This window comes from Monodelphis domestica, chromosome 5, assembly GCF_027887165.1.
Source record: "Monodelphis domestica isolate mMonDom1 chromosome 5, mMonDom1.pri, whole genome shotgun sequence".
In the NCBI taxonomy this organism is placed as follows: domain Eukaryota; kingdom Metazoa; phylum Chordata; class Mammalia; order Didelphimorphia; family Didelphidae; genus Monodelphis; species Monodelphis domestica.
The window spans coordinates 213,758,295-213,782,194 of record NC_077231.1 but is presented as its reverse complement, the minus strand read 5'-3'; the positions used below and the strand labels follow the sequence as shown (position 1 = coordinate 213,782,194).

Below are 23,900 nucleotides of genomic sequence, written 5' to 3'. Positions count from 1 at the left end.
ATTCAACAGAAAGGATATGTTTTAACTTTAATAATTTTGAACCAACATTGTTGTATTTGAACTAAATTTTGTTGCCTTTTAGTATTTTCTTCACTTACACCATATAGTTACTGTGTATGTTGGCTTCCCCCCCAAGTCTACAACAATTCATACAATTCTTCTCTAAATTCTTCATTTTGTCTTCCTTTGGGGAACAATAATATTCCATTTGTTCTTAGCCTTAAGTAGACTAAAAACAGAATGACTCAATCTTGTATGTGCTAGTGGTACAAGTTCTAGTCAGCAAAAACCTGGAACTTGCCCCCACAACAGCCAGATACTTCTAACTACTCAGCCTGAATTGATTATGGTGAGATTTGTTTCTGTCTCCACAGGAACTACATAAAATTCCTGAATCCTTAAGGATTCTCTCTGGTTCCATATTCTAAAGTCTACTGCCTGCTGTTCCAATTCTTGAAACCAGTTTCAGAGGTGTACTGTCCACCTAATCCCTCAACACTATTCACCCATGGATTATTTTGACATTAATGGTTGCATGTACCCTGGCCCTGATTAACTGCCTGCCCATTCAGCAGCTGTTTAGAGTCTACTGTCACATATGCTACAGATCATTATAATTCCTATAAGACATCCTCCAGGAGCTAACAAATCCATTGCAGTTTTATCCACTGTTAATACTATGAAAATAAAAGAGATGGGCAAAAATGTCTTCTGATGGGCTTAATCATCTTTTGATAGCTATTTATTATAAAGGAACATTTCAGAACCAAGGGCTTACCTGAAGCTAGCAAAGCTATTCTATTGCTAGACAACTGTAGAGCTCACCGAGGACACAGCTACTGTCAGGTTTTATTTTAACATTCTTCTGTCTGCTCATTAATTCAACCTATGGATCAGGGTGTCATTCAGAATATGAAATATTATTACAGAACAGTTTTATGAGAAAGTTGATCCAGCATACAAGTTATATAAGGATTTCAAACTCATAATATCAGATATACAAGTTTAAATGTAGTATATGCCTGGAATTCTAAAAGATAGTATGGAAGAATTTGGAAAAATGCCAGAGTTCTAGTGTCATACTAATGGAAATGCCTTCTAGTTTAAAAAAATGTATAAGTTTATTGGTGAAATATCCCCTAAATAAACTAAGACAAATCCCTTAATGGATGAAAGGCAAGAGTCCACAAAGGACATAAGACGATGATGGCAAACCTTTTAGAGATGGGAGTGCCAGGCTCCGCCTCCCCACCCCCCAGACTAAGTGTTATGCTCCCCCCCCCCCCAGTGCCATGTACCACACCCCCATCTCACACAGGGGAGGGAGAAAGCTGCTGCCATTAGGCTGCTGGGCAGAGGGGCAGAGGATGTAAAAAAATATTAGCAGGCACTGTGGAGAGGAGGGCCGCAGTTCTGCCTAGTCCCTCTGCCTTTCTAGTAACCAACCCAGCTGGGGAGGGAGAGTGGCTGAATGCCCACAGAGAGCACTGTGTGCCATCTTTGGCACCCATGCCATAGGTTCGCCATCACTGACATAAGAGGTTGAAACTGATAAAGAAGATGGCACAGGTAATTGTGTTAGAGACATTAAAAAAAAAAGACATGTTTTTGAGACCTAACACACTAGAGACACTGAAAATGAAAACAAGATGATGCTTTTTAGTGGCATTTGTCTAAAATATAGTTAGTGAATTTGTATAAAGGCAGGTATGTTATACAAAAATGGACATTATGAAACTGCCTATATTTTTTAAATTATGCAAATAATTAAAAACAAGGTTAAATTATCAACATTTTACAATGTTTATTTAACCTGATGGCTTCTCACATACATTTCTATTTATATCTACACACACAGCAACAATGCTCTTAAATCAAAAAAGGATTGTATTATAACAAAGGCAGGGAAATGTAAAGGACATTGTTGAAAAGATTCCCCTCAAAAAGGAGAGGTTGTGTTTAAATACAAATAAAATTTTGGGAATTAAATTAAATTTCAGTTATCTATAGGTTTCACTTGTTTAGGAAAACCTTCCTCCCAGATCATGCCCTATAACTTAAGGTGCCCTGAAACCTGATATCAAAATAAAAACTTAATAGGGTTGTCTGGGTGGAGAGAATTGTGTGAAGGAAAATGTCTACTGATGTCCTATCCTTCAAAGAATTCTTCAGGGTTTATGGGCTCATCCAAAGGTTACAAACATACATCATTAAGGGATTCAGAACTTTCAGGAAGGTACACTATGAACAACCTTGTCTTTTCCCAACAAGATTTACTTAATTTTTATAAGGCTAGTGCAAGTCAGGCAAGTCTTGGCAAGCCCCCCAGAGGCCATTTCAGTCTAAACACTCTGAGACTGTTATTCATTCATCCTTAGACCTCTCTGGGTGAAAAATCAAGGAAACCCTCAATTCTGTCTCTTTGGCACAGGTGCTTTGAACAAATGAAACCTTTCAAGGCATACCTATCTAGAATTTATTGTTCATAGAATAGCTGAATGGTGTTTTCAAGCTTTCCTATGTGTTACCTCATTTAATACTCACAACACTGTGAAGTTCTGTTGTTAAATTGTTTCAGTTGTATCTGACTCTTCATGATCCCATTTGGGCTCTTCTTGGCAAAAAAACTGGAGTGGTTGCAATTTCCTTCTCCAGCTCATTTCAAAGATGAAGAAACTGAGGCAAACAGAGTTAAGTGGTTTGCCCAGGGTCACAGAGCTAGCCAATATCTGAGCCTGGATTTTTAACTCAGATCTTCCTGACTCCAAGCCCAGTAAGCTATCCACTGTGCTACCTAGCTGCCCCATCCTGTGAAATAAGTTATCTGTATATTACAGAGAAGGAAACCAAAGTTTAGAGCTGACTTGTCCAAGATTACAAAGCTAGTAATCAACCTTCTGAGTTTTGTGCTCTCTTATATATCATACTGCCTCCTAATATAGATTCATAGATATTGAATCCCTCTGGAGGACATTCAATTGTTATATAGACAATTGTACAATATTTGCATTTTCACTCTTCAAAAATATTTTCAAATCCTGCTTTCCACCTGTTACCCACAGACTTTCCACCACCAACTGGAAATACAAGTATTGTAAACATGAATTCAAGTAGAATGTAATTAGAAAGTTAATTTACTGGGGCAAAAATAGTAATTTCTCTTATTTGGTTTTGTAATATTATAGACAATTCCTCCCTTCCATCAGTACAGGCAGACTAGCACAGAATAAGAGACTCTTGGAATAAGAACTTACAAAAGTCATTATGTTTTGTACTGAAAAAAAAAAAACAGTAACACTTTAGATTTATATATAGTATTTATCTTCCAAAGAACTCAGAATACACATTCAGTGAAAGAAAAAGGAAGTATATTACTTTTCCCATTTTAGATTTTTTTAACTAGAGGCAGAAAGGTTAAACTTACCCAAGGTCACAATTAGGGGTCATGCCTGGACTAGAAAATCAGATCTTCTGATTCTCAGGCCAATGCTTTTTTCACTAGCCCATGATGCCTTATTAAAAAAATCCAAATAGAGCTGGACCCCCAGTTACACTGGTTCATGTAAACCCACTTTATAAAGTGACCAATGTTTCAACTCACGCGGTACCCTGCTTTCGTTTATGCAGTATGTCAGGCATCGTAACCTAGGAACCAAGATGATTTTCAGTGGCACACAGGCAGTTGCCACCACCAGGGCCCTAGGCAAAATTGCAAAGAAGGCAGTTTGTCTTTGGCCCTCTTACCTTTTGGTAAGATATCCCTTTACTTTTTTTCCCCTCCCTTCTCCTCCCCACAGTACCCAACATGTTCTTATAGAGCACAAAAACTAGACCAGACCTCTAGAAATAACCCAAATTCAAAAGTACCTCTACCTTCTTCCTCCCAAATCAAAATCCTCTTTCCCAGAAAAGTTCAAATAGGATTTTTGGAATCTGCTGACCATAGTTAATGATTTCAGAGTCAAGTGTAAAGAACCAATATGCTTAAAAACACCTAAGAGTATGTGTATGCTTTAAGAAACTAGTTAATCTAAATTAAACTAGTAGAGCATAAGAGAAGGAAACAAAGTACAATGCTCAACATCACTCAATCTGGGGTCCTACCATCCAGAACTTATCAAGAGATGGGTTCACTAAGGTAGAACAATATAGTAGTTCTTTTCCTCCTTGGGTACCATTTTCCCAAGGTATCTTCATAATTTCTATGATTAGAGGGAACAGATCTCACTTTAAGTCCCCCTCCTGTTCTGCAGTCCCTTTCCCTCTCAGTACTTTTGTCTCTCTCTACCCCACCTCCAGGAGACCCAGTAATGTTATCTGTAAGTTGCATTTGTTTCCCCCACTACCAATTAAATTGATAAACTTAATGCTGGTTTCAAGTTACATAGTGTTTTTCAGGAACTTGTTTGGTATAACTTCAGGTGGATTGCTACAAAAAAAATCCCAATTACTTTAAGACTGGAATCATGACTATCAAAACACCAAAAGCCCCATACAAAGGATAATGAGGAAAGGAGGAATAGTTGTTTTAATCCAAAACTTGCATAAACAAAAGAAAAATACTTCAAATGAAAATAAAGCATTTCATTTTTCTGGAAAGTCTGTTCCCATTTATGTTCTGGACACATTGTAGATTTTAAAAATATCAACAAAATCAAAATCTACATATGGCGGGGGGGGGGGGGGGGGGGGGGGGGGGGGATAAAAAAGGAAACTACATAAATTGAAATAGGGTTAGTTAGAGGTGGCTACATTTCTGCAGAACAAATCATAGCCACATTAAATTAGTTCAGTGTTGTGGAGTTGGGCTCTTTTGTTGTTTTTAAAATCTCTATGTACACCTGCTTGTCACAGAAATTTTTGTAAGATTAAGGCCCTGAACCTTAAGAATGTATAGTAAAGAACTACTACCCATGTAAGGGAAACAAAAATGCAATACTTTGTACACAGCAAACGCTTAATGTTTGCTAAATTGCATTAGGATTAAGATTTGCTATACTTAAATGAACTTAAAAGAATTCAATTATTTCTTTAAGTGGAACTACTGATTATGATTTCTATTAATGAACTAGCTTTAAAATGGGATTTTTCAAAAGATGCTTCCAGTATCTCTTTCAACTGAAAAGCAACAGTTACAAAATAGTTTCCCTATATTTCAATAACTATCAACAAGGTGATAATTATCTTGCAACTAAAAAGTATTTTGCATTTTCACATATTAAAAACCCATGACAATTTAAAAAATAATTTAAATAGATAACACAAATAAAACTCACTTCTTTCCCCAACCTCCCCACTCCATTAGAGCACACTTCTGAAAATTTGATAAAATTGTTTGTATTATGTGAGGCCTACAAGTCTTTCAATGCCTTTACAAAAATTAAATTTGCAAAGTTATGATTTTGAGAGAAAATAAAAACAAAAAATAATGACAACAAATACTGAGCTTGTAAAATTGGGCAGTGTCCTTTTAAAATATATCCTAAATGAAAGAAAAAGCTAATATATAAAACTAGATTGTATGGGGAAATTGTTTTTATCTTACCCAAGATATTTTGCTGAAGAGAATAAAAAATAATAGCATTACTTAATTTCATTTCGAATCAAATTTAATTATCTAATGGAACTTTGTTTTGGTATTAAGAAATGAAAATAAAGCAGGTAAAAGAATGTACACTATACTCACGATACCTTATTTTTTCACATGCATTTGATTAAAGATGTTGAATACGACTTGAGGACACATTACTAATAAATGATTACATTCAAACAAACAGTGCGTCATCTTTTGGGTTAGAAATTTTTTATAAAAGAGATTTCAATTAAGCTGGTCTCCGTACAAATGTTTTTCTAACTTAAAGTCCCTCTCTCTCTCTCTCTCTCTCCCACAGAGTTGTCACTTTGGCACCAAGTTTTTAAATTACTTCAATTTGGGGCACGTGCAAAAATAGTTAACTTTTAACTGGATAAAGTTGTGCAGCTACTTTTGTCACTAATTTATCCGACAACAAAATGGAGGTTCTCTTGGAAAAATTGACCTCGACAATCTGTCACAAAATGGGACCAAACCCACCCACTTCACGAAACCATGGTTTGGGTCAGATTTTCTCCAAAAATGGATATTGCCATGTGGGAGAAGAGTGCCTGGCTAAGGCACTGATCAGAGGTTTTGTCTTCCACCTAAGTAAAGAGTAGCCTTCCTTAGGACTAGGGAAGAATGGAGTTTCTCTCCCAGTCAATATCCAGAAGAGAGCCGGCTTAGAATGATCACTGGGCTCCCTGGTGGGGAACTAGTTCTTCACCGCAGGGGCCGGAACCTGTGCGAGTGAGGCAGCCAGTGTGCTCTGTAGTGAGCCGAACCATTGGGGAACCTCTGCAGCAAAGCAAAAGTCTTCAGAGTAGTGCTCGGGAAACTAAAGTCCCCGGGTCTAGGGTAAATCAAGAAAAATGCCCGATTTCTCGTCTTTCTACTGCCGGCCCGACCCCACCTTGCACTATTGGTAGCAGCTCCCGCCAATCATCTGATCACCGCCCTCAGCCCGCCCCCCAGGCCCCGGATTGGTGCGGAAGAGAGCGGGGACCTCGTGCTACCAATCTCCAGGTCTCCTTCATCCGCCTAGCGCACTAGGCAAGTCGAGGGCAAGATACCGCTCGCTCGCCTGCTCCCCTCCCCCCCTTCCTCCACTTACTTCCCACCTCCGGCCCGCTCCCCTACCCGGTCCCCAGGGCTCTGGCTGTGGCTTACCGTCCCGGGAGGTGCCCATCAGCTGGTCCAGCATAGCACGCATCTGGGCCTGCGCCGACATGGCGGCGGCGGCAGCAGCAGCGGCGGCGTAGCGAGCGATCGGGCGGGGTGAGGAGAGAACTAAGGCACAAGCCGGACTTCTTAGGGCTAAGGGGCGGGGGAGGGGGTAGGATAAGGTGGGGTGAGATGATGTCGCCGCCGCCGCTTCCTTCGGGCGTGCGATGAGGGGGCGGGGGTTTGGGGTAAAGGAAAAGAGTTCGGACGGCGGCTCCTCCTCACTTCGATGTACGGGAGAAGTCAGCGACCCCCGCTCCTGGCCCCTGTTCTGTCACCCTCCGTTCGGCTCCCGCCACAGAAACGGTACGGGCCAAAAGAAAGGCGCCACCGCCGCTGCCGCCACCCTACTAAAGCCCTTAACCCTCCCCCCCTTCCTGGAGCTGACGCCGCCGCTCGCCGCCACCGTCGCCACCTACATGAGCGCGCACGCTCCTCGCGCTTGCTCGTTTCCCGCGGGGACTCCACCAACTGGCGTTCAACCGCAGTACCTCTGCCCGCCCCCACCGAGGACGCGTTCCACCCTAACGGCTCTAGGGCGCGTGCACGTGGCCTCCTCCGGAACTCTCGCGAGTATTCTTGTTTTCGATGACTTGAGCAGGAACTGCCCTTAGGGTTCGTATCTTATCCGGCCCTCTAGGTCTTCGTGGCTTTCTGGCTATATAGTTTCTTACAAAGTCTGCTGCCAGTGAGCTCTTTTCATAGAAAAGTAGTGTGCCGTGGCGTTTAACCCGATTCGAAAGTAAAGAAAAGGTCGACCGCTCGAATTAGGTTTAGTATGTGGTTCTGGTGTAATGCAGTTTGGTTCTTAACTCTCCCCGGGTAAATGCTCCTTAAGTGCCGGGGACAGTGATGTTGGGTGGGATCCATTAAACCCTTCTTCAAGCCTCTTGTACCGTCGGATCGGGAGGCAATTGTTCGGGCTTGGTCTGCGGTGGCGCTAAACATGGGAACGTTCTCAGCCACGGTCAAATTGGCAGACTGAAGACTGCAAACAGCGCCCTGGATTAGAGTCGCTCTGGGTCCTGCTTTAGTGGAGGTTTAGGTAGAAACCTGGCTAGGACCGACTTGTATCGGTTCTGTGTGACCTTAGGCAACCTGCCCAAATCCTCTTGAGTGTCCTTGTCTCTAGGAGAGCCTCAAATGAAAACTTAGGTAAAAGACTTTGCAAACTTTAAAGCCAGTCAGTTCAACTAGCATTTAATAAACTCCAGCTGTGACAGTCATTGTGATGAGATGGGAACCCAAAGAAAGACCAACAAACAAATGAGGTCCTGTTCTTAAGGAGCTTTCATGGATAGCATGTAACCAGTTAACAACGAATCAACAGGAAAGTGTTATAGGCTAAACTTAATGTAGCAGAAGGGGCATGAATAAGTAACAGTGAAAATACCTGGAAAGAAACAGATGAATGATGTCTAAAAATGGAAATTTTTGTATTTATTAAAATATGTGTTTAATTTCAAAAATGAAATCTTGTTAAAAGGACAACATACATATGCAAATATGTATGTTCAAGTGTATGCATTGAAAAAATACCAAAAAGTTGTGAATTACTTGATTAATCAAAAAATTTTAAACTTTTTAAAAATCATGACTGCTTTTTTCATCTTTGTCACTTTTGTTGTTCTCCAAATCAGACTTGGGAAGTGTGGCTGGTATTTGATCTAACACTACACAATAGCTCCATTCTCTGCTCTCTTTGCAACTCTGACCCTGCTTCCCTCCTGTGCTCAGTTCACTGGCTTATTCTTGGTATTATCAACATTCTATCTATTTAACTAAACACCTATGTCTCAGCACTGTAGAATACAGAAAATCATCAAAGAGGAAAATGTAGGCAGTAAAATATAAGTTTTTTGGGAAAAGGAACTTTTCCCCCCATATGTCTTTGTATTCCTAGTGCCTTGTATTGTGGAGTCTCATACCAAGTGTTTGTTAAAGTTAATGGAAACAGAACTGTACTATCAGAAGCAGTTAAGTGATGTAATGGATGGAACTCTGTACTTCCTATAGGGAAGTGAGTTCAAATAGCCTGGGATACTATCCATGTAACTATCAGCCTTAGTTTTCTCACCTGTAAAATTAGAATAATAATAACACTTCTCAGGGTTGTTGTGACAATCGAATGAAATATTTGTAAAGCAAACCTTAAAGTGCTATATAAATGTTAGTTATAAGGTGTATTTTGCTGATACTTACAAATGTAACAAAATCTTAAGCAGATTGTCATTCCTGGCATACTATGGAAATGTTTAATGAAAGAAATGGTCCTTGAACTAGGTCTAAAAATAAATTGTTTTAGGAGAGGACAGAGAAATGAGGAATGTACAATAACACCTGTGGATGGGTTACATTAACTGAATAGACATACTCCCTGATAGCAAAAAAGAAAGGTGGGAAAAGGTAGACCACTGCCAGGTTAAGGAAAGGGACAACTATGGTGAAAGGAAATGAATGTAGTACTCTTGGAACTGAGGAGGAAGGGAAAGATATTAAATGGGGGGGGGGGGGGGAATGAATCTGTCATAAACTTTGAAAGTCAAGTGGACCTCAGTTTGAATATTTTTCTAAATGATTTGGCACAACTATAGTTTTATAAGTTCTTTTGTTCCCTTTTCCTCTTGAGACATACTTTTTAAGTGCCACAGTAAATAGGTATGTGGACATAGCCCACCAACAGTTAAGAGACTTCCTGATTCTCCAAGTGAAAGCATACCAGTTGGCAAAGATACCATGGTACTGTGGAAAGATGCTGTTTGTCATGGGCAAATGAGAAACATGCTGGAGGGTAGGTTTCAAGTATAGAGTATTATGGGAAATGATGTAATACTATAGAACTTTTGCTAGACAATAGCTGAGATAACTAGTTTAATTTTCTCATGTACATTTTATTTTTTTATCCCTTACCATACCTTTTTAAAAAGTAAAAGATAAAAGTATGTATATCTTACTAACCATCAGTTTCAAGGCAGAAGAGCAGTAAAGACTAGGCAACAGGTTAAGTGACTTGCCCAGGTTCACATAGCTAGAAAGTGTCTGAAGCCAAATTTGAACACAGGACCTCCCATCTTCAGGCCTGTTCTCTATCTGTTCTCTAGTAGCACTACCCAGTTGCCCCTCTTATGTACATTTTCAACTAGCAATCCTATTTTTTTATATTAAGCTTTACAAAATACAGACTTTTGTTCTAGAGCCATGGTGGTAAAGCTATGGCATGCATGATGGAGAGGTCATGCAGAGCCCTTGCCCACCAGAGCTTGTTACTAGAAAGCCAAAGGAACTCAGGAGGGAACTATTCCCCTCCCTCTCTCCACATGTGCCTGAAGCCATTTCTCATTTCCCCCATCCCTTCTGCCCTACCAGCAGCCAATGGGAGCACTCCTCATGTCTAGGGTAAGGCACTGGACAGGGTACTCCTATGCTGCATGAGGGTGCCACACAAACTGTAACCTGTGGAGTCTGGTGAAGGCGATTCCCATGGTGGGGTTGGAGAGGAGCAAAGCTCACAGAATGCCCATAGCTGGAGGGCAGCAGAGCACTAAGGCCACTCCCCCCCTTCCACAGACACCTCTCATCACCCCCCCCCCAGCCCAGAAGCCCAACGGGAGTGCTTCCTCCCACCCCTGTCTGGGGTGGAGGCAGGGCACAGTAGTAGTCTCTCGATGACGATTGTCTTTGTGCGTTTTTGTGCACAAAGACACTTGTGCGTGAAGATTTAAGTGGAAAAGCCGATGCACAGAGAGACAGTCCCACTCTCTCGGCATTGGAAGCCAGGGTCCATTGGCACAAAAAGTCGTTACACCTGGAGACTTCCTCAGCTGCATTGGATGGCCGTGTTGTCTTTTGTGCTCCAACACACCCTAAGCACTCCACAGTGCTTTGCTGCGTGGCCCTCTCAGCCGTTGAACCTTCTTATTGGTTTCTTCCGTCTGTTCCGCCGAAGCAGTCTTCACATGCTGGGTGAGCAAAGCCCTGGTTCACCAGGGGTCGATGACCCGATGGCTATCCTCACAAGGTTTAGCCGGCCTGTCGAAGCCGTTGACTGGGGTGTCTCTGCTGCCTCATGCTAGCAGCTACTGGGAGCCACAAGTGAGAGCTGGGTGTCAGGTGGGGGTCAGAGGCTGGAGAGCTGCCCTAGGAGGGCACGACAAGCCCTCCATACCAGAGATACTACCCCTCCCTGAGCACCCCATACACCCCAGGCAGGGCACAGCACTCCTCTACACAGCCTATCATCACTGTTCTAGAGTAATGACAATAGAAGTGAAAGCTAAAATTCATGGAAATGGATGGCAGGAGCCTAAGGAAAAGTAAATAGTGATCTATATAACATGTTGATGAATCCAGGGAACTATGAAACAGAAAAAAAAAAGCCTTAGAGAACAAGGAGGTAAGGAGTTTTTATGCTTCAAGTTGGTATTTAAAAATAAGTATCAGTCATGCTTTGAAGAGAAAACCTTTAAGGACTGAGTGCCCAAACCACACCCTCATACAGCATATGAACCACCCCCTTAGCCCAGACAGGTGAGGGAGGAAGCATTCCCATTGGCTGCTGGGGTGAGGGGTAGGTGATGGGAGAAATATCCTCAGGCACTTGTGGAGATAGGGAGGGAACAGCCCCCTCTGGCACACATGCCATAGGTTTATGAACATGACTCTAGGCTAGGGGCAAGAATCCCCTGGATTATTTCTGAAAAGGAACTCATTCTGGAAATCTAGTATGGTCAGCAAAAAATATATAGTTTAGGATGTATTCCTGACCATGATATTAGAGCTGAACCGGCAGTATGTTTCAGGGCAAATATCACAGGATTTAGAATCAGAAAATATGGATTCATACACTACATGTTTATTACCTGCCTTGGCTCTGGGCAAATCACCTTTTTTGGACTTCACTTTACTCACCTTTAAAATGAAAGGGTTGAACAATGATGGTGAACCTTTTAGAACATATGCCATGCCCCCCCTCCCACTGTGTATAGTGCCCCTCCCCCACAGAGACCTTGTGTTCTCCCTCCTCTCCCCCCCTTCAGGGGTGGGGCCAGGCTTCCAGCAGGCTGGCCCCCCTGGAAGCCACCTCCTGCTGCCATGGGGACCCACCCCTGCAGCCAGCCACACTGGGGCCAAGCAAGGGGGCTCCACTTGGCTGGGATCAGGAAGGTTGGGGAAGGTTGGAGGGGAGGCAGCTTCTTATTACAACACAAGGTACATGTTCTTGTGGAGTCTGATTCCAACTCAGCCTTTTAGGCTGCTTATATTTGCATAACAATGATGCACCCAGACAAGACCACAGTACTGGGAGTGGTGCTCCTATTGGGCTTTGAGGAGGGCAGGAGTTGGGGTGGGCAGCAGAGGGAGCCCCTTAGCCTTTGGGGAACAGGGTTAACCTCCAGACTGGGGGCTGTTATAGAAGGAAGGAATGAAAGTACAGATCTTTTAGGGGGTAGGGCCAGGCCAGTGGTGGAAGAGGGAACCCTACCACCACCACCTCCACAAATTCTAGTCCCATACTGGGAGGGAGAAGGTGGGGAGTGGCCTGAGTGCTCCACTCCCTGAAGGAGTAAGCACAGAGGGGTGGAGAGGGGGAAGGGAGCAGCTCTCCAGAGTCCCTCTGCCTTTTTAGTAACTAACTCAACTGGGGACAGTACATATGCCCACAGAGAGGTCTCTGTTACCTCTTTGGCATGTGCACCATAGGTTTGCCATCATGGGTCTAGAAGATTTTTGTGACCCCTTCTAGCTTTAAGTCCGATTCTGGATCATCCTTCATAGAAGGAAGAATCATCAAAAAAGCATTACTGGTTGAAATATGGGATTCAAGAAAGAGGCAAGAGTTTAAAAATGACTTCAAGGCTTATGTTTATTCAATAACTTGCAGATAGGGGACACTGATAGAAACAGAAACAAGGAGCTCCTCCTTGTTGCATGAAATTATTGTGTTGAGTACCCTGACTTCTAGAATTAAAAGAAACATGGCAACACTAGGATGTCCCTTTCTAATATGCAAAATGATAATAAAATCATTATTTATTATTACAAGTTCACTTAACCTCTGTGTGCCTCCGTTTTTAAATGCAAAATGAGGACAGTAGCTAATTTCCAGGGTTATTGTGAGGACCAAATGATATCTGATATATTTGAAAAACACTTAGCACAGTGTCTGGCATATAATAGGTATGCTATTTTAAAATATTTGCATATATGTATATTAAAACTTATTAAATACATACAAAATAAATGCAAAGGAATTTTAGGGAGATAGACTCAGCAGCTGGAGAGATCAGGAGGCATTTGAGCTTAACCTTGAAAAAGGCTAGGGATTCTAAAAAGTGAAATGAATTCCTTCTAGACAAGGGGGACAGCCCATGGAGAAATACAGAGATGGTGGTTTTGTGTAAAGAACAGCAAGAAGGCCAGTTTGGCTGGCTAGAGTATTTAAAGGATAATATTTGTAATCAGGTAAGAAAGTAAATTGGAGCCACATTGTAAAGGACTTTAAATGCCAAACAAAGGGGTTTATGTTCTATCACAGGGTCAATGGAGTTTTATTGTCTATGTTTTAGGAATATTACTGGCAGTTACATGGAAGATGGATTTGAAATGGGAAAGGACTGGAGGCTATTGCTGTAGTATAGACCAGAGGTAATGAAGATTGAACTTGGGCAATGGGTCCTGTGAATTAAGAAAAGGATATGGATGTGAGAAATGTTGCAGATATAAGGTCAATAAGATCACTGTTGAATTACAAATCTGGGTGACTAAAAGTATGGTGGTATCTTTAGTATAAATTGAGACATTCAGAAGAGGAGTAGGTTTGTGGAAAAGGAACTTTCTAGACAACTATCACTTGTGTATTTGTCAGTACATAGAAGCAGATACACAGGCCTTCACCTCTAAGCACAGAAACATTAATTTCAGCTTTTTTTTCCACTGGAAAAAAATATATTCTGGTCAGCTCAATACTGGAAGTGCTTATTATTTATTATTCATTATCATTAGACATTTATTTTTTAAACCCTTGTTTTCTGTCTTAGAAACAGTTCCAAAGCAGAAGAACAATAATATGAGCTAGGCAATTTGGGTTAAGTGACTTCCCTAAGGTAACACAACTAGGAAGTTTCTAAGGCCAAATTTGACCCCAGGATCTCCCATCTTCAGGCCTGACTTTCTATTCACTGACCCACCTAGCTGCCCCCTCATAAGACCTTTATTAAGTACCTGTGTGAAAGCATATTAGTATATTTGGTGTGATATGATATCCCCTATGCAAAACAAGTAAAGCATGTTCCTCTTAAAAAATATTTCATATGCCAAGACAGCCATACCAAGCCATATATAACATTTAAAGAGATGATAAAATAAAGAATAAAATTTAATGTTAATTTATGTATTATACTATTTATACATTTTTATATTAATGACATTTGAGTTGGGAACTGGTAAATTGATTGTTCAAGCTGGAAATTATGGCTGATTATTATCATTTTCAGTTTTGAAGATGAAACGGAAACCTTGGCCTCAATCCATCTTTCTACCGCCTTTGCTTCCAGCCACACCTCTTCTTCTTTCCATAATAACCAAAAACATCATATCAGGTTTAAAACTTAAAGAAGTTAGAGAGTGCTAGAACATACTGCTCCCCCATCTAAATCCAGGTATCTTAGTGTACTTTATATCCTCCAAACCTGAAATAATTTTTTCTTTCTCTATAGACTCTTTTCCTTCCTTCAGAAAAACTCAGATCGCCTCTTTTAAAATCACACAAGCATAACCTTTCCTTTGAACCAGCTATCCTTTTCTGTGCTTTCTAGTTGTACTTTTTGTTACTAGACTTCTCAAATGTTCTGTCCCAATAATTTCTTAATTTTTTGCATTCTAACTTATACAACCAGGATTCTACAGAAATTGTATTCCTGAAGGTCTCAAAAACCTTTCTTTTCCTAAATCCAATAGAATTTGATCACTCTTCATTTTTCTTAACCTCTAATGTTTGGCATTTGTATAGTGCTTACAATGTGACAGGTACTATGCTAAGCACTTTATCCAAACATTATTTCTTCTGATTCTCACAACAACCCTAGCAGGCAAGTGCTATTATTATCTTCATTTATCAGATAGAAATACTGAGACAAACCAGTTAAGTGACTTGCCCAAAGTCAAAGAACTAGTATCTGGGCCTAGATTTGAACTTGTCTTCTGGAATCGAGGCCTAGCATTTTATCTACCATACCAATTAGTTGCCTTCCATAACATTAGCTATTATTAATCATCCATTCCTTTATATCTGCTCCTCTATGAAACAACTTTTTTGTTGTTGCAGTTATAACAAAAAAGCTTTCTTCTTTTCTTTTTAGGCTGATCTTACTTGAGGTAGATGCCTCTAGGTAGGGTTTTATATAGCATTTTTACATAGCAGGTATAGTCTAATTTAGCAAGTTGAGAAACTCAATTTTTATCATTTTACCCTACAATGATTATACTTGAGGGAGCCCAAATGATTAAAAATGCATAATGACAATTTGCTAAAAGAGATTTAACTCTATCTGAGAACTAGAACAAATCATTTTTACAAGGCACACCTTAGGAAACCAAATTATCCATTTTTATGGAAGAAAAGAATTGCAATAGAGGGAGTTGAATGTTCAAGTGACACTATTTAGAGGTATTTCTCTTCTTCATTCTGTTCAAATTTCTGCCTAAACTTAATACTTGTTTTATAATGAGAATACCCTTTTCCCTAGATCTTGATAATTTTTTACTCTTTCAGCTCCCTTTTTTCTAGACTATAATAGATCAAATTTATTATATCCCATGATGAAGGACATGCTACATTTATATTATCACTCTGATTATACTGTAGTTGCCTCCATGAAGAGATTGATAACATAACTTGAAAGAGAATGTGCTATTTCGTATAGAGAGCTGAGGCATTAGATTAGACTCTTTTGACACATACTAGATATATTCATGATATCAAAACCAAATTGTTATTTTTGTGTTATCAGGATCTTTGTATTTGATTAAGATGGATTAGTAGGTAATGGGGGTGGATATGCATAAGTAAACTTTTACTAATCATGTTTATGCCTCTTAGGTGACCAGTATTGCATGTATGGCATACTATTTTCCCTGTATTTAACATTTTCTGATTTGCATTCCCATTGGAATTAGATGTAATTTCCTAGAAATTCTTATTTGGAAGAAACCTTGGAGATCAGTTAGTCTAAATTAATACCTGTGCAAGTCCAAGTGGGAACCAAATTAAAATGTAGTTGGGAAATGTTTAACAAAATAAATTAAAATACAACATGTTAACTTGTGGTTTTCTAAATCAAAATGTGGACTATAGGGATATGTTTCTTTTTAGTTTGATACCATTGATCTAGTTCAGACACAATATCTGACAGAATGGAAGCCTAGAGAGAATGACTTTCCCAAGGTAACACAAGAAGTACTAAGTGGCATAGCTAAGATTTGAATCTGATTCCTCACACTTCAGGTCTCTTTTTAATTAATCAACAAGCAGTTATTAAGTGCTTACTTTGTACCAGACACTCTACTAAGTACTAGGGATACAAGGAAAAAGCTAAAGCAATTCCTCTCCCCAAAGAGCTTCTGTTACACTACATGATATCTCTGACAGTATTATTCCGTACTGTAATGATTAAAATAGTGGGAGCCATAAACTGTAACAATTAAAGTAGTGTTTGGCATAAACTGTAACATTTAAAAGGGTGGTTGGCTTAAATTGTGACCGCATAAATATGGTTTCAAATCAAAAATATAGTGGTTGCCAGGGAAAAATTACCAAATATGAAATATACCCAAGTCAGCTGGGTTTTATGGAGATTTTAATTAGTACAAATGAAGGAATTAAAGAAAGGGAGAGAAACAAAGTAAGAGGGAATAGTAGGAAAAGGGCTAGACCAGCTTAGGTCAGCCTTAAGGCTTAATTAAGCCTTAAGAGAGAGATCAGTCAGTCTTTTATCAACTCACCACAAGATTTGTCCAAGCAAGACTCTAGTGTTCAGAGTCCCACCAGTTCAGCTTTGGCCAGCTCCATCTCCAGAGAGAGTTCTCTAAGAGAGAGTCCCTTGCTCTCAGCTTCTCATCTCCTTTTAAAGAGAACTTTCTCCTATGTCACCTCCCCTAAGTTCTCATATCTACCAATTACAGTAGACGTTTTCCAAAGGACAGACCATTCTTAATTCACACCTGAGTAGATTAAACTTTTGAGTAATTCACACCTGAAAAAAACCTCTGAGTAAGTTCTCACCTCTTTGCCACTTGCAAGTTACAAAGTTGCCTGACCTTCATGGGTCCTTAGCACCTTCCTAAAAATAGACTTAGCTTAAGGCTTTTGCTTTACTATAAGTATGAGCTAAGTACTTTTTCATTGTTCAGTAAAGAGTTTACAACTTTATCTTCCCCTAAAGCATGCTTAAGTATGGGTGAAATAGAGTTCCCACATTCCTGATCAAGTACCTTCATTGTTTAAATGGGGAATGGTCTTAACCAAATCTTATGAAGTAGGGTCTGAGAATTTTTGAGATTCACAATCCCCCCTGATGATCATTGGGAGACTAGTCTCCCCATTGATCATTTAACATAATCATCTTGTAGTCCTAAACGCACTTCTAACTACAGATATATACAATATTCAATTTTCTAAGAGGAAATTAGAGTAGTGAGGGAGGAATAGAAAGAAAGAAAGCAAAACCATTTAGAATCAAAACTGTGTGTCATTTCTAAGACAGAAGCGTGATAAGGGCTAGGCAATGAAACTTAAGTGACTTGCCCAGGGTCTCACAGCTAGAAAGTGTCTGAGGCCATATTTGAACCCAGGACCTCCTATCTCTACCTGGCTTTCAATTCACTAAACCACCTTAGCTGCCCCCCAGATTTTATTTTTAATAGAATAAAAAGTAGTAGAAATTATCCTTATGAAGGATAAATGGCATTAATTAGCTTAAATTTAGTTCCAAATAAGTTTTCCCCTATGCTATTATGCAAAAAATATTTTCTCAATCCTATAAGTTATGCATTAAAAATGAAAAAAAAAACAATAGTGTAAATCTTGAATTCTAGCAGAAAACCACTTCTCACCAAGGCCACTAATGATAAAATAATTGTATTACACCTATTCCTAAAACAATGCCTATAAAGTCAATTTCCATACACTATGTATTCATTTGATGTTTTTTGTAAGCAAGGCATTATTCTAAGTGGCTAAGTGCTATGGTGGGTAAGAAGAAAATTATGAGAATATATGTGGTGATGTCCTTCAAACACTCTAGCTTCAGGTCATCAATCTCAACTCCCATGACCTACTACACCTTCATTCTACTTCAAGGATACATGGGCAATATCTCATCCTTAAATGTTCTACTTCTTTGTTTAAGAATTATGAAATTCCTTTTATCTGACATCTCATGGTTTCATTTATCCTCATGATTCATTCCTCCTAAATCTATTATTTGTTGTCACTTTGACCTCCACTCTTTCCATCCTTCAATGCTCTGCTGGTAAATCCCTGAACTGTTTCACTTTCTTCACTTTGCAATCTCAACCATACATTTTTTAAAAATCCAAGAAACCATGAAGGATAAGAAAACTTTTTTCCTCATGAAGGCTCCTCTCCTGTACTAGAGAGGGCAGGGAACCACAGGGGGCTGCCATCTAGGGAGAGGGAGCAAGAAATGGAAGGTTATTTTTGCTGTCAAAGGCTTTTCATGCAATCAACTTGTTTCAATCAGAAGTGGCTGAGATTCTCAGTCCTATCATCTTTATCTATATTGGCAATGATCCTTTGGCTGTTTTGAAGTGATATTTTTTTTAATTGGAGAGTCGTTTTTTAATGGAAATGTCTGAATGTTTGGAGGGAAAAACAAACATTTACATACGTGTGTGTAAATGCTAGATATTCTATTTTCTCATTAAAAAAACAAAAATCCAGTGCATATTGATAGAATTAGTGAGGAGTTGGGAAAGAATAAGCAAAGATGGATGCAAAATATATGTGCGTGGGACAATGAATGTCATTAATAGGGAAGTCTGGAAAAAGAACATATTTGAGGGGGAAAGATGACAAATTCAGTTTTTAATTACATGTTAAGTTTGAGGAGATACTGAATTTTAAAAATCCCTGTCAGTGTCCCAAATATAGTATGAATTTTAAGACAGAAAAGTGACAAGAGCTAGGTAGTTAGGGTTAAGTGACTAGCCCAGGGTTAAACAGCTAGGAAATATCTGAGGCCAAATTTGAATCCAGGACCTCCCAACTCCAGGCTTAGTGCTCTAGTGTGCTCTCTAGATGGCCCTACCCTAGTTTTGCTAAACATTTATGGATCCAGTTTTTCTTTTGATCCTTAGATAGTAACATTATTATGCTTGAACTCTTATGTTATAGTATGTTATTTCTAGTTTTCTCCTTAGTTTCTAAAGAGTTTGAGATGATTTTAATATTTTAGGAAATACTATACACTTTGGTTCTAAGGTTGATAATAAATGACTTTTCCTCAGTAGTACAAAAGTTTGTTTCTCAATAAATGGAGAACCATGTTGGAGAATAGGGTGGAAGTAAGAGCAAATCCACATATCCTTTAGCCACAAGGGCAGAACAAGAGCCAGAAAAATGGAGCAAGGCAGCAGAATGATTTTCCAGGCACTGGCCCCTGGGCAGTCCAGACAAATTAGAAAACCATGGGCTCCTGAGACATCTCTAATGAGAGGTAGTGGGAGGAGAATAGGCTTGATAAATGGAGGCAGGAGTGAAGGATGCTCTCTCGGGACTTCTCTGTTTCTTGGTATCTGCTCTCCTCAGCGTCTATGTAATTAGGGGCCCAAAATGGTGGTCACAGATTAGCCAGCTAAGTACCTTTATATCTCCTATTTTTTCCCTCTTTTTCCTATTTTTGATTTAATAAAATTGCTAATTCTAAAAGGACCAGTGTCATAATTTTAATCTTCACAACAGAATAACAATATCCATGGATTTAATTTTTAAATGCTTTTTCCTTTATTGCCTGAATATATACACTTCTAAATCATATAGACAAAGATGACACAGACTTATATACTTCTTTCTTAAAAACCTGTTCCTTTGGGTCACTGACCTAAAAAAAGGCTTCACCTTTACACCAAATATTTATGGGCAGCACTTTAAGCAACAAATAGGGTTGAAACAAAGAAGTCTTGAAAAGACATTTAATATGAACTGATACAAAGTGAAGTAGAAGGGCTATGAAAACAATAATACACAATGACTACAGCAATGTAAATTCAAAGAACCTTAAAACAATCAATTAAACACAGGTTACATATATATCCTTGTAGGAGTCGCCTTCAGTTCCTACATAATATACTTGTGGGTGGTGACCTGAGAAGGAGAATGGAGACTAAAGGAAAAGGAATGAATAGACAATAGAAATAGAGGGAGAAACGCAGGAATAAAGGCTCAGAGACAATAAGTTAAAACACGTGGGGTGCAGCAAGCTCCGGTAATACTTCCCATGAGCAAGAGAGCAAGAGGAGTAATGAGAAGTATGAGAGGTAACAGCGTTGCAAGAAACAAGAGGTCATGAGGAACAAGAGAGGCTAGAGCGGCAAGAAGATCCAGAGCAATGAGAATTTCAAGAGGGAGACTCGCTTGTGTTCCCCAACTTTTGTTGGAGATTTTAGGAATGTGAAATGGGAGGTGATTAGTGAATACGTAACATGACATAGGTTTTTAACACTGGTTGAATTGACAATCACGAAATCAAAGAGGTGATTAATCCAACATGTGCCTTGGAAAGGAATGTGATCTGACAAGGTGTGAGCTAGGACGCTGTGGCTGGTAATGCCCCACTCAGGAATTCTCTTGTCCTTTGGATTGAAGATTTGGCAATACAATAGTCAATAAGTAAATGAATACATAAGATACATTATCAATACATCCAAGATGCTAATATGCCTGGTATGCTACAATCCTTTTAGAAGTCATTTCTTGGTTTAAAAGAATCCTTTGCTAAAAGAGATGGCTTTCTGGGAAGACGGGAAGAATGTATAGTAAAAACAAAAAATAATATAAAAACGTTCAATATTTTATTCTTTCACTTCAGTTGCACTATATTTTTTCAACTGGCCCCCACCTCCTTAAATGTCAAGAAGGGAGATAAAAGAATTCACAAGCTCTTAACTCTAAATTTATCATTCTTGGAGTCAAAAGTCAGCAATATTGCAGTTATTTACCTTAAGATAAGTAGAAATGTTGTTCGTTTTAGTTGAATTTCACTAAATTGTGTCCTCCATCCTATTTGAATATCCTGTTTCTACAACCTTCTATTGTGCTTTGCAAGTTCAGAAACTTTATCTGTTGCCATAAGTTTGGTAAAGCTATTTAACTAAACTCAAAAGAACTTGATTAAAATAAAATGCTAGTTCCAAACATATTTGCCCAAAGAACCAAAAATAATCATGTACATTTCCCTTCTAATGGGAAGTGTACCCAATTAGAACAAATTATTTAGCAGAAGGTTGTTTGATGAACAAAGTGTTATTACAAAGAGTTCGATGTTCTTCCTAGATAAGTTAAAATGGCTTACATTACTTTTTTTAACCTTTACCTTCTGTCTTAGAATTGATACTAAGTTTTGATTCCAAAACAGAAGAGTGATAAGGGCTCGACAATTGAAGTTAAGTAATTTGCCTCAGATCATACAACTAGGAAGTATCAGAGATCAAATTTGAATCCACGACCTCACATCTGCCTTTATATCCACTGAACCACTTAGCTTGTCCTGGATTACATTATTCTTAATGGAGTATAGTAGAACTCATACTGGCCTGAGCTGGAAGTCAACTATTTAGGTTCAACTCAACTCCCATTTACTAGCTATCAAACTAAAAAAGCTATTTGTGTGGAATTCAACTTTTTTCTAATCTGTGAAAAGGGGATATTTTATCTACTAAACAGGATTGTTATAAGAATCAAGTGAGATGATGTATGTGAAAATAACTTGTAACCATACACTATACAAATAGAAATTATGTTATTACTGTTGTTATGAATTGCCATTCATTATTCTAGGGATATTCTGTTTGAAGAAACACAGTTGACTTTAATCAGCATAATGGCCCCCAATCATACTTCAAACACAATGAAAAATTCTGACTCTCCAACTATCACTTTTCTAGATAACATGACGACCACCAATATTATAAGATTACTGCATGAAGATAAATTATAATTAATTAGATTATAATTTGTTATGTTGTATTATTAATTCATGTCCTTCTTAAAGACATCTGAGTAAGATACCTTGGTCTAAGCATTTCAGTTTCAGGGAGTGACATTTTCTGATTTTGTCCCCCAAATCTATCTGGAGCTTATAATACCCTATATTCTGACTATCTCCATGAGGTTCCCCTTGAACCTTTCTGACTCCTCTTCTTCCTTCATTCTCTAATTATAGGTTCCCTGAGTTCTGCTTTTTCTCATGACACCAATTTTCACTTCTGAGTGACTTCCAAATCCACACCTCACCTATTCTTTAATCTCATATTTCCAGCTATTTAAAGTTCTGTTTTACTTTAATGATCCCATTCACAAAACTCAACTTATTACCCTTGCCTAAAAATTCTAACTATCCATTTCAGTGAGTGCGAGCATCCTCCAAGTTTTCAAGTCAGAAACCTTAATTATGCTTCCCTTCATGTCCTGCTGTCTTTCATTCTCTACATCCAAATTGTCACTAAATTGTTGGGTTTTAATTCTGCTCTCAAAGTGACCATTCTAGCTCAAGCTCTCATTACTCCCTTCATTCCCATATGGTTTCCTTGAGTCTCAGCTTTTCCTTCTCTCCACTCAACTTGATCTTCCTTAAACTTACTACTTCTATCACTACCCAACTTGGGAATCTACAGGTGGCTCCTCAAAGTGTATTGAATTTAATTTACTCATTCATAATTACTTAAAGTCATTAATACAAACATCAGTTTTTGTCCGTAGCTTTAATGGTTGCATTCCACTGAAGTGTTGTGAACAGTTATTTGTTTCTTTTCTAAAGGACTTAAGAGTACTGAACACTCAGTTCTTTTTTCATTTTAGTTTTCTTCTCCCTTTAAACTTAATCAATAAACTTTTAAGTGCCCACTGCTGCCTAGAACCCTTCTAGTCACTGGGAATACAAAGACAAAAGTGCAAGCTTTGAGAAATTACTGATTTATTGCTCAATCCCTTTGTTTATTTCCAATTAGCATTACCCAGTTGGTATGATTCCATAGAGGAAATGATTATTTCTTTTATATTTATCTATCACTATCTGGCTAGTCATATATTTAGTCAGGTAGGCTAATCAATATTAATTGCATTTTAGATGACTGAATCAGATTAGAGACACTTTATTTTTGCTTTGCTTACTCATACTGACTAGTAGACTTCTACCCTGAGCAGAAGACTCGAGCCAATATGACTCAACTCAACCCCTGAATCTGAACATCCAGTTCAGCATGATAGAGATATCCTAATATTGTGGAAAGGCCTCCAGTTATTTTTGTTGCCCTTCTGCTCTTATCATTCCCCATGGTTGCCCAACATGGGAGGTGTCCTGCCTGTCTACCAACCCTTAGTCATCAGAGATGGCCTTTAATAGACCCATCCTATGATCATCCATGTCTGCCTACTAGCCATCCTGGAAGGCCCTCCTGAAGGGTCAAAGTAGATTCATTAATCAATTCGATTTTGTATTTTATTCTGCCTCTTCTGTACCATCTGAGTATTGAGCATTATAAAGGTTATACTGTGGAGGAAGGGTGGATCTTGGATCAGGAGGAAGATCTAAGGTGTAACAATTAAAATTAGTTTTTCTGCTAAAAGTATTATATTTTTATGAGGTTTATTAAAGATTAAGAAATAAAGAAAATACAAAATAAGAAAGCACATGCAACATCTTGCCTGCCTGGTAGAGGCATGTGCCTAGAAGCTGTGAGGACCTCAGGTGAGATTTTAGGGCATTCTGGGAATTGCCAAGGATTTCTGGGAATTAAAGTCTGGGGTTCAAATCTCCATTTTATAAAGATTCTATTCCTTAAAGGGGGCCAGGTCCCTTTATTAAGT

At 39.0% G+C, this 23,900-nt stretch overlaps 1 protein-coding gene across 6 annotated transcripts in view; it reads right to left on the bottom strand.

Annotated features, from left to right (window-relative positions):
* LUC7L2 (LUC7 like 2, pre-mRNA splicing factor) overlaps window positions 1–6,878 on the bottom strand; it is a 64,718-nt gene extending 57,840 nt beyond the window's left edge. The window contains exons 1-2 of one of the 6 annotated variants that reach the window (XM_007504407.3): window positions 6,746–6,877; window positions 3,602–3,699 (exon numbers count right to left, since the gene is read on the bottom strand). Coding sequence is in view for 4 of the 6 variants with exons in the window: in XM_001367872.5 (XP_001367909.1) it covers window positions 6,746–6,806 (61 nt within the window). In the remaining 2 variants the exon portion in view is untranslated. Of the gene's footprint in view, window positions 1–3,601; window positions 3,700–6,745 lie in introns of those variants that run through there. The other 5 variants (XM_001367872.5, XM_007504406.3, XM_056799764.1 and 2 more) reach the window with 5 other exon arrangements.
* Between the last annotated feature and the right edge of the window lie 17,022 nt (window positions 6,879–23,900).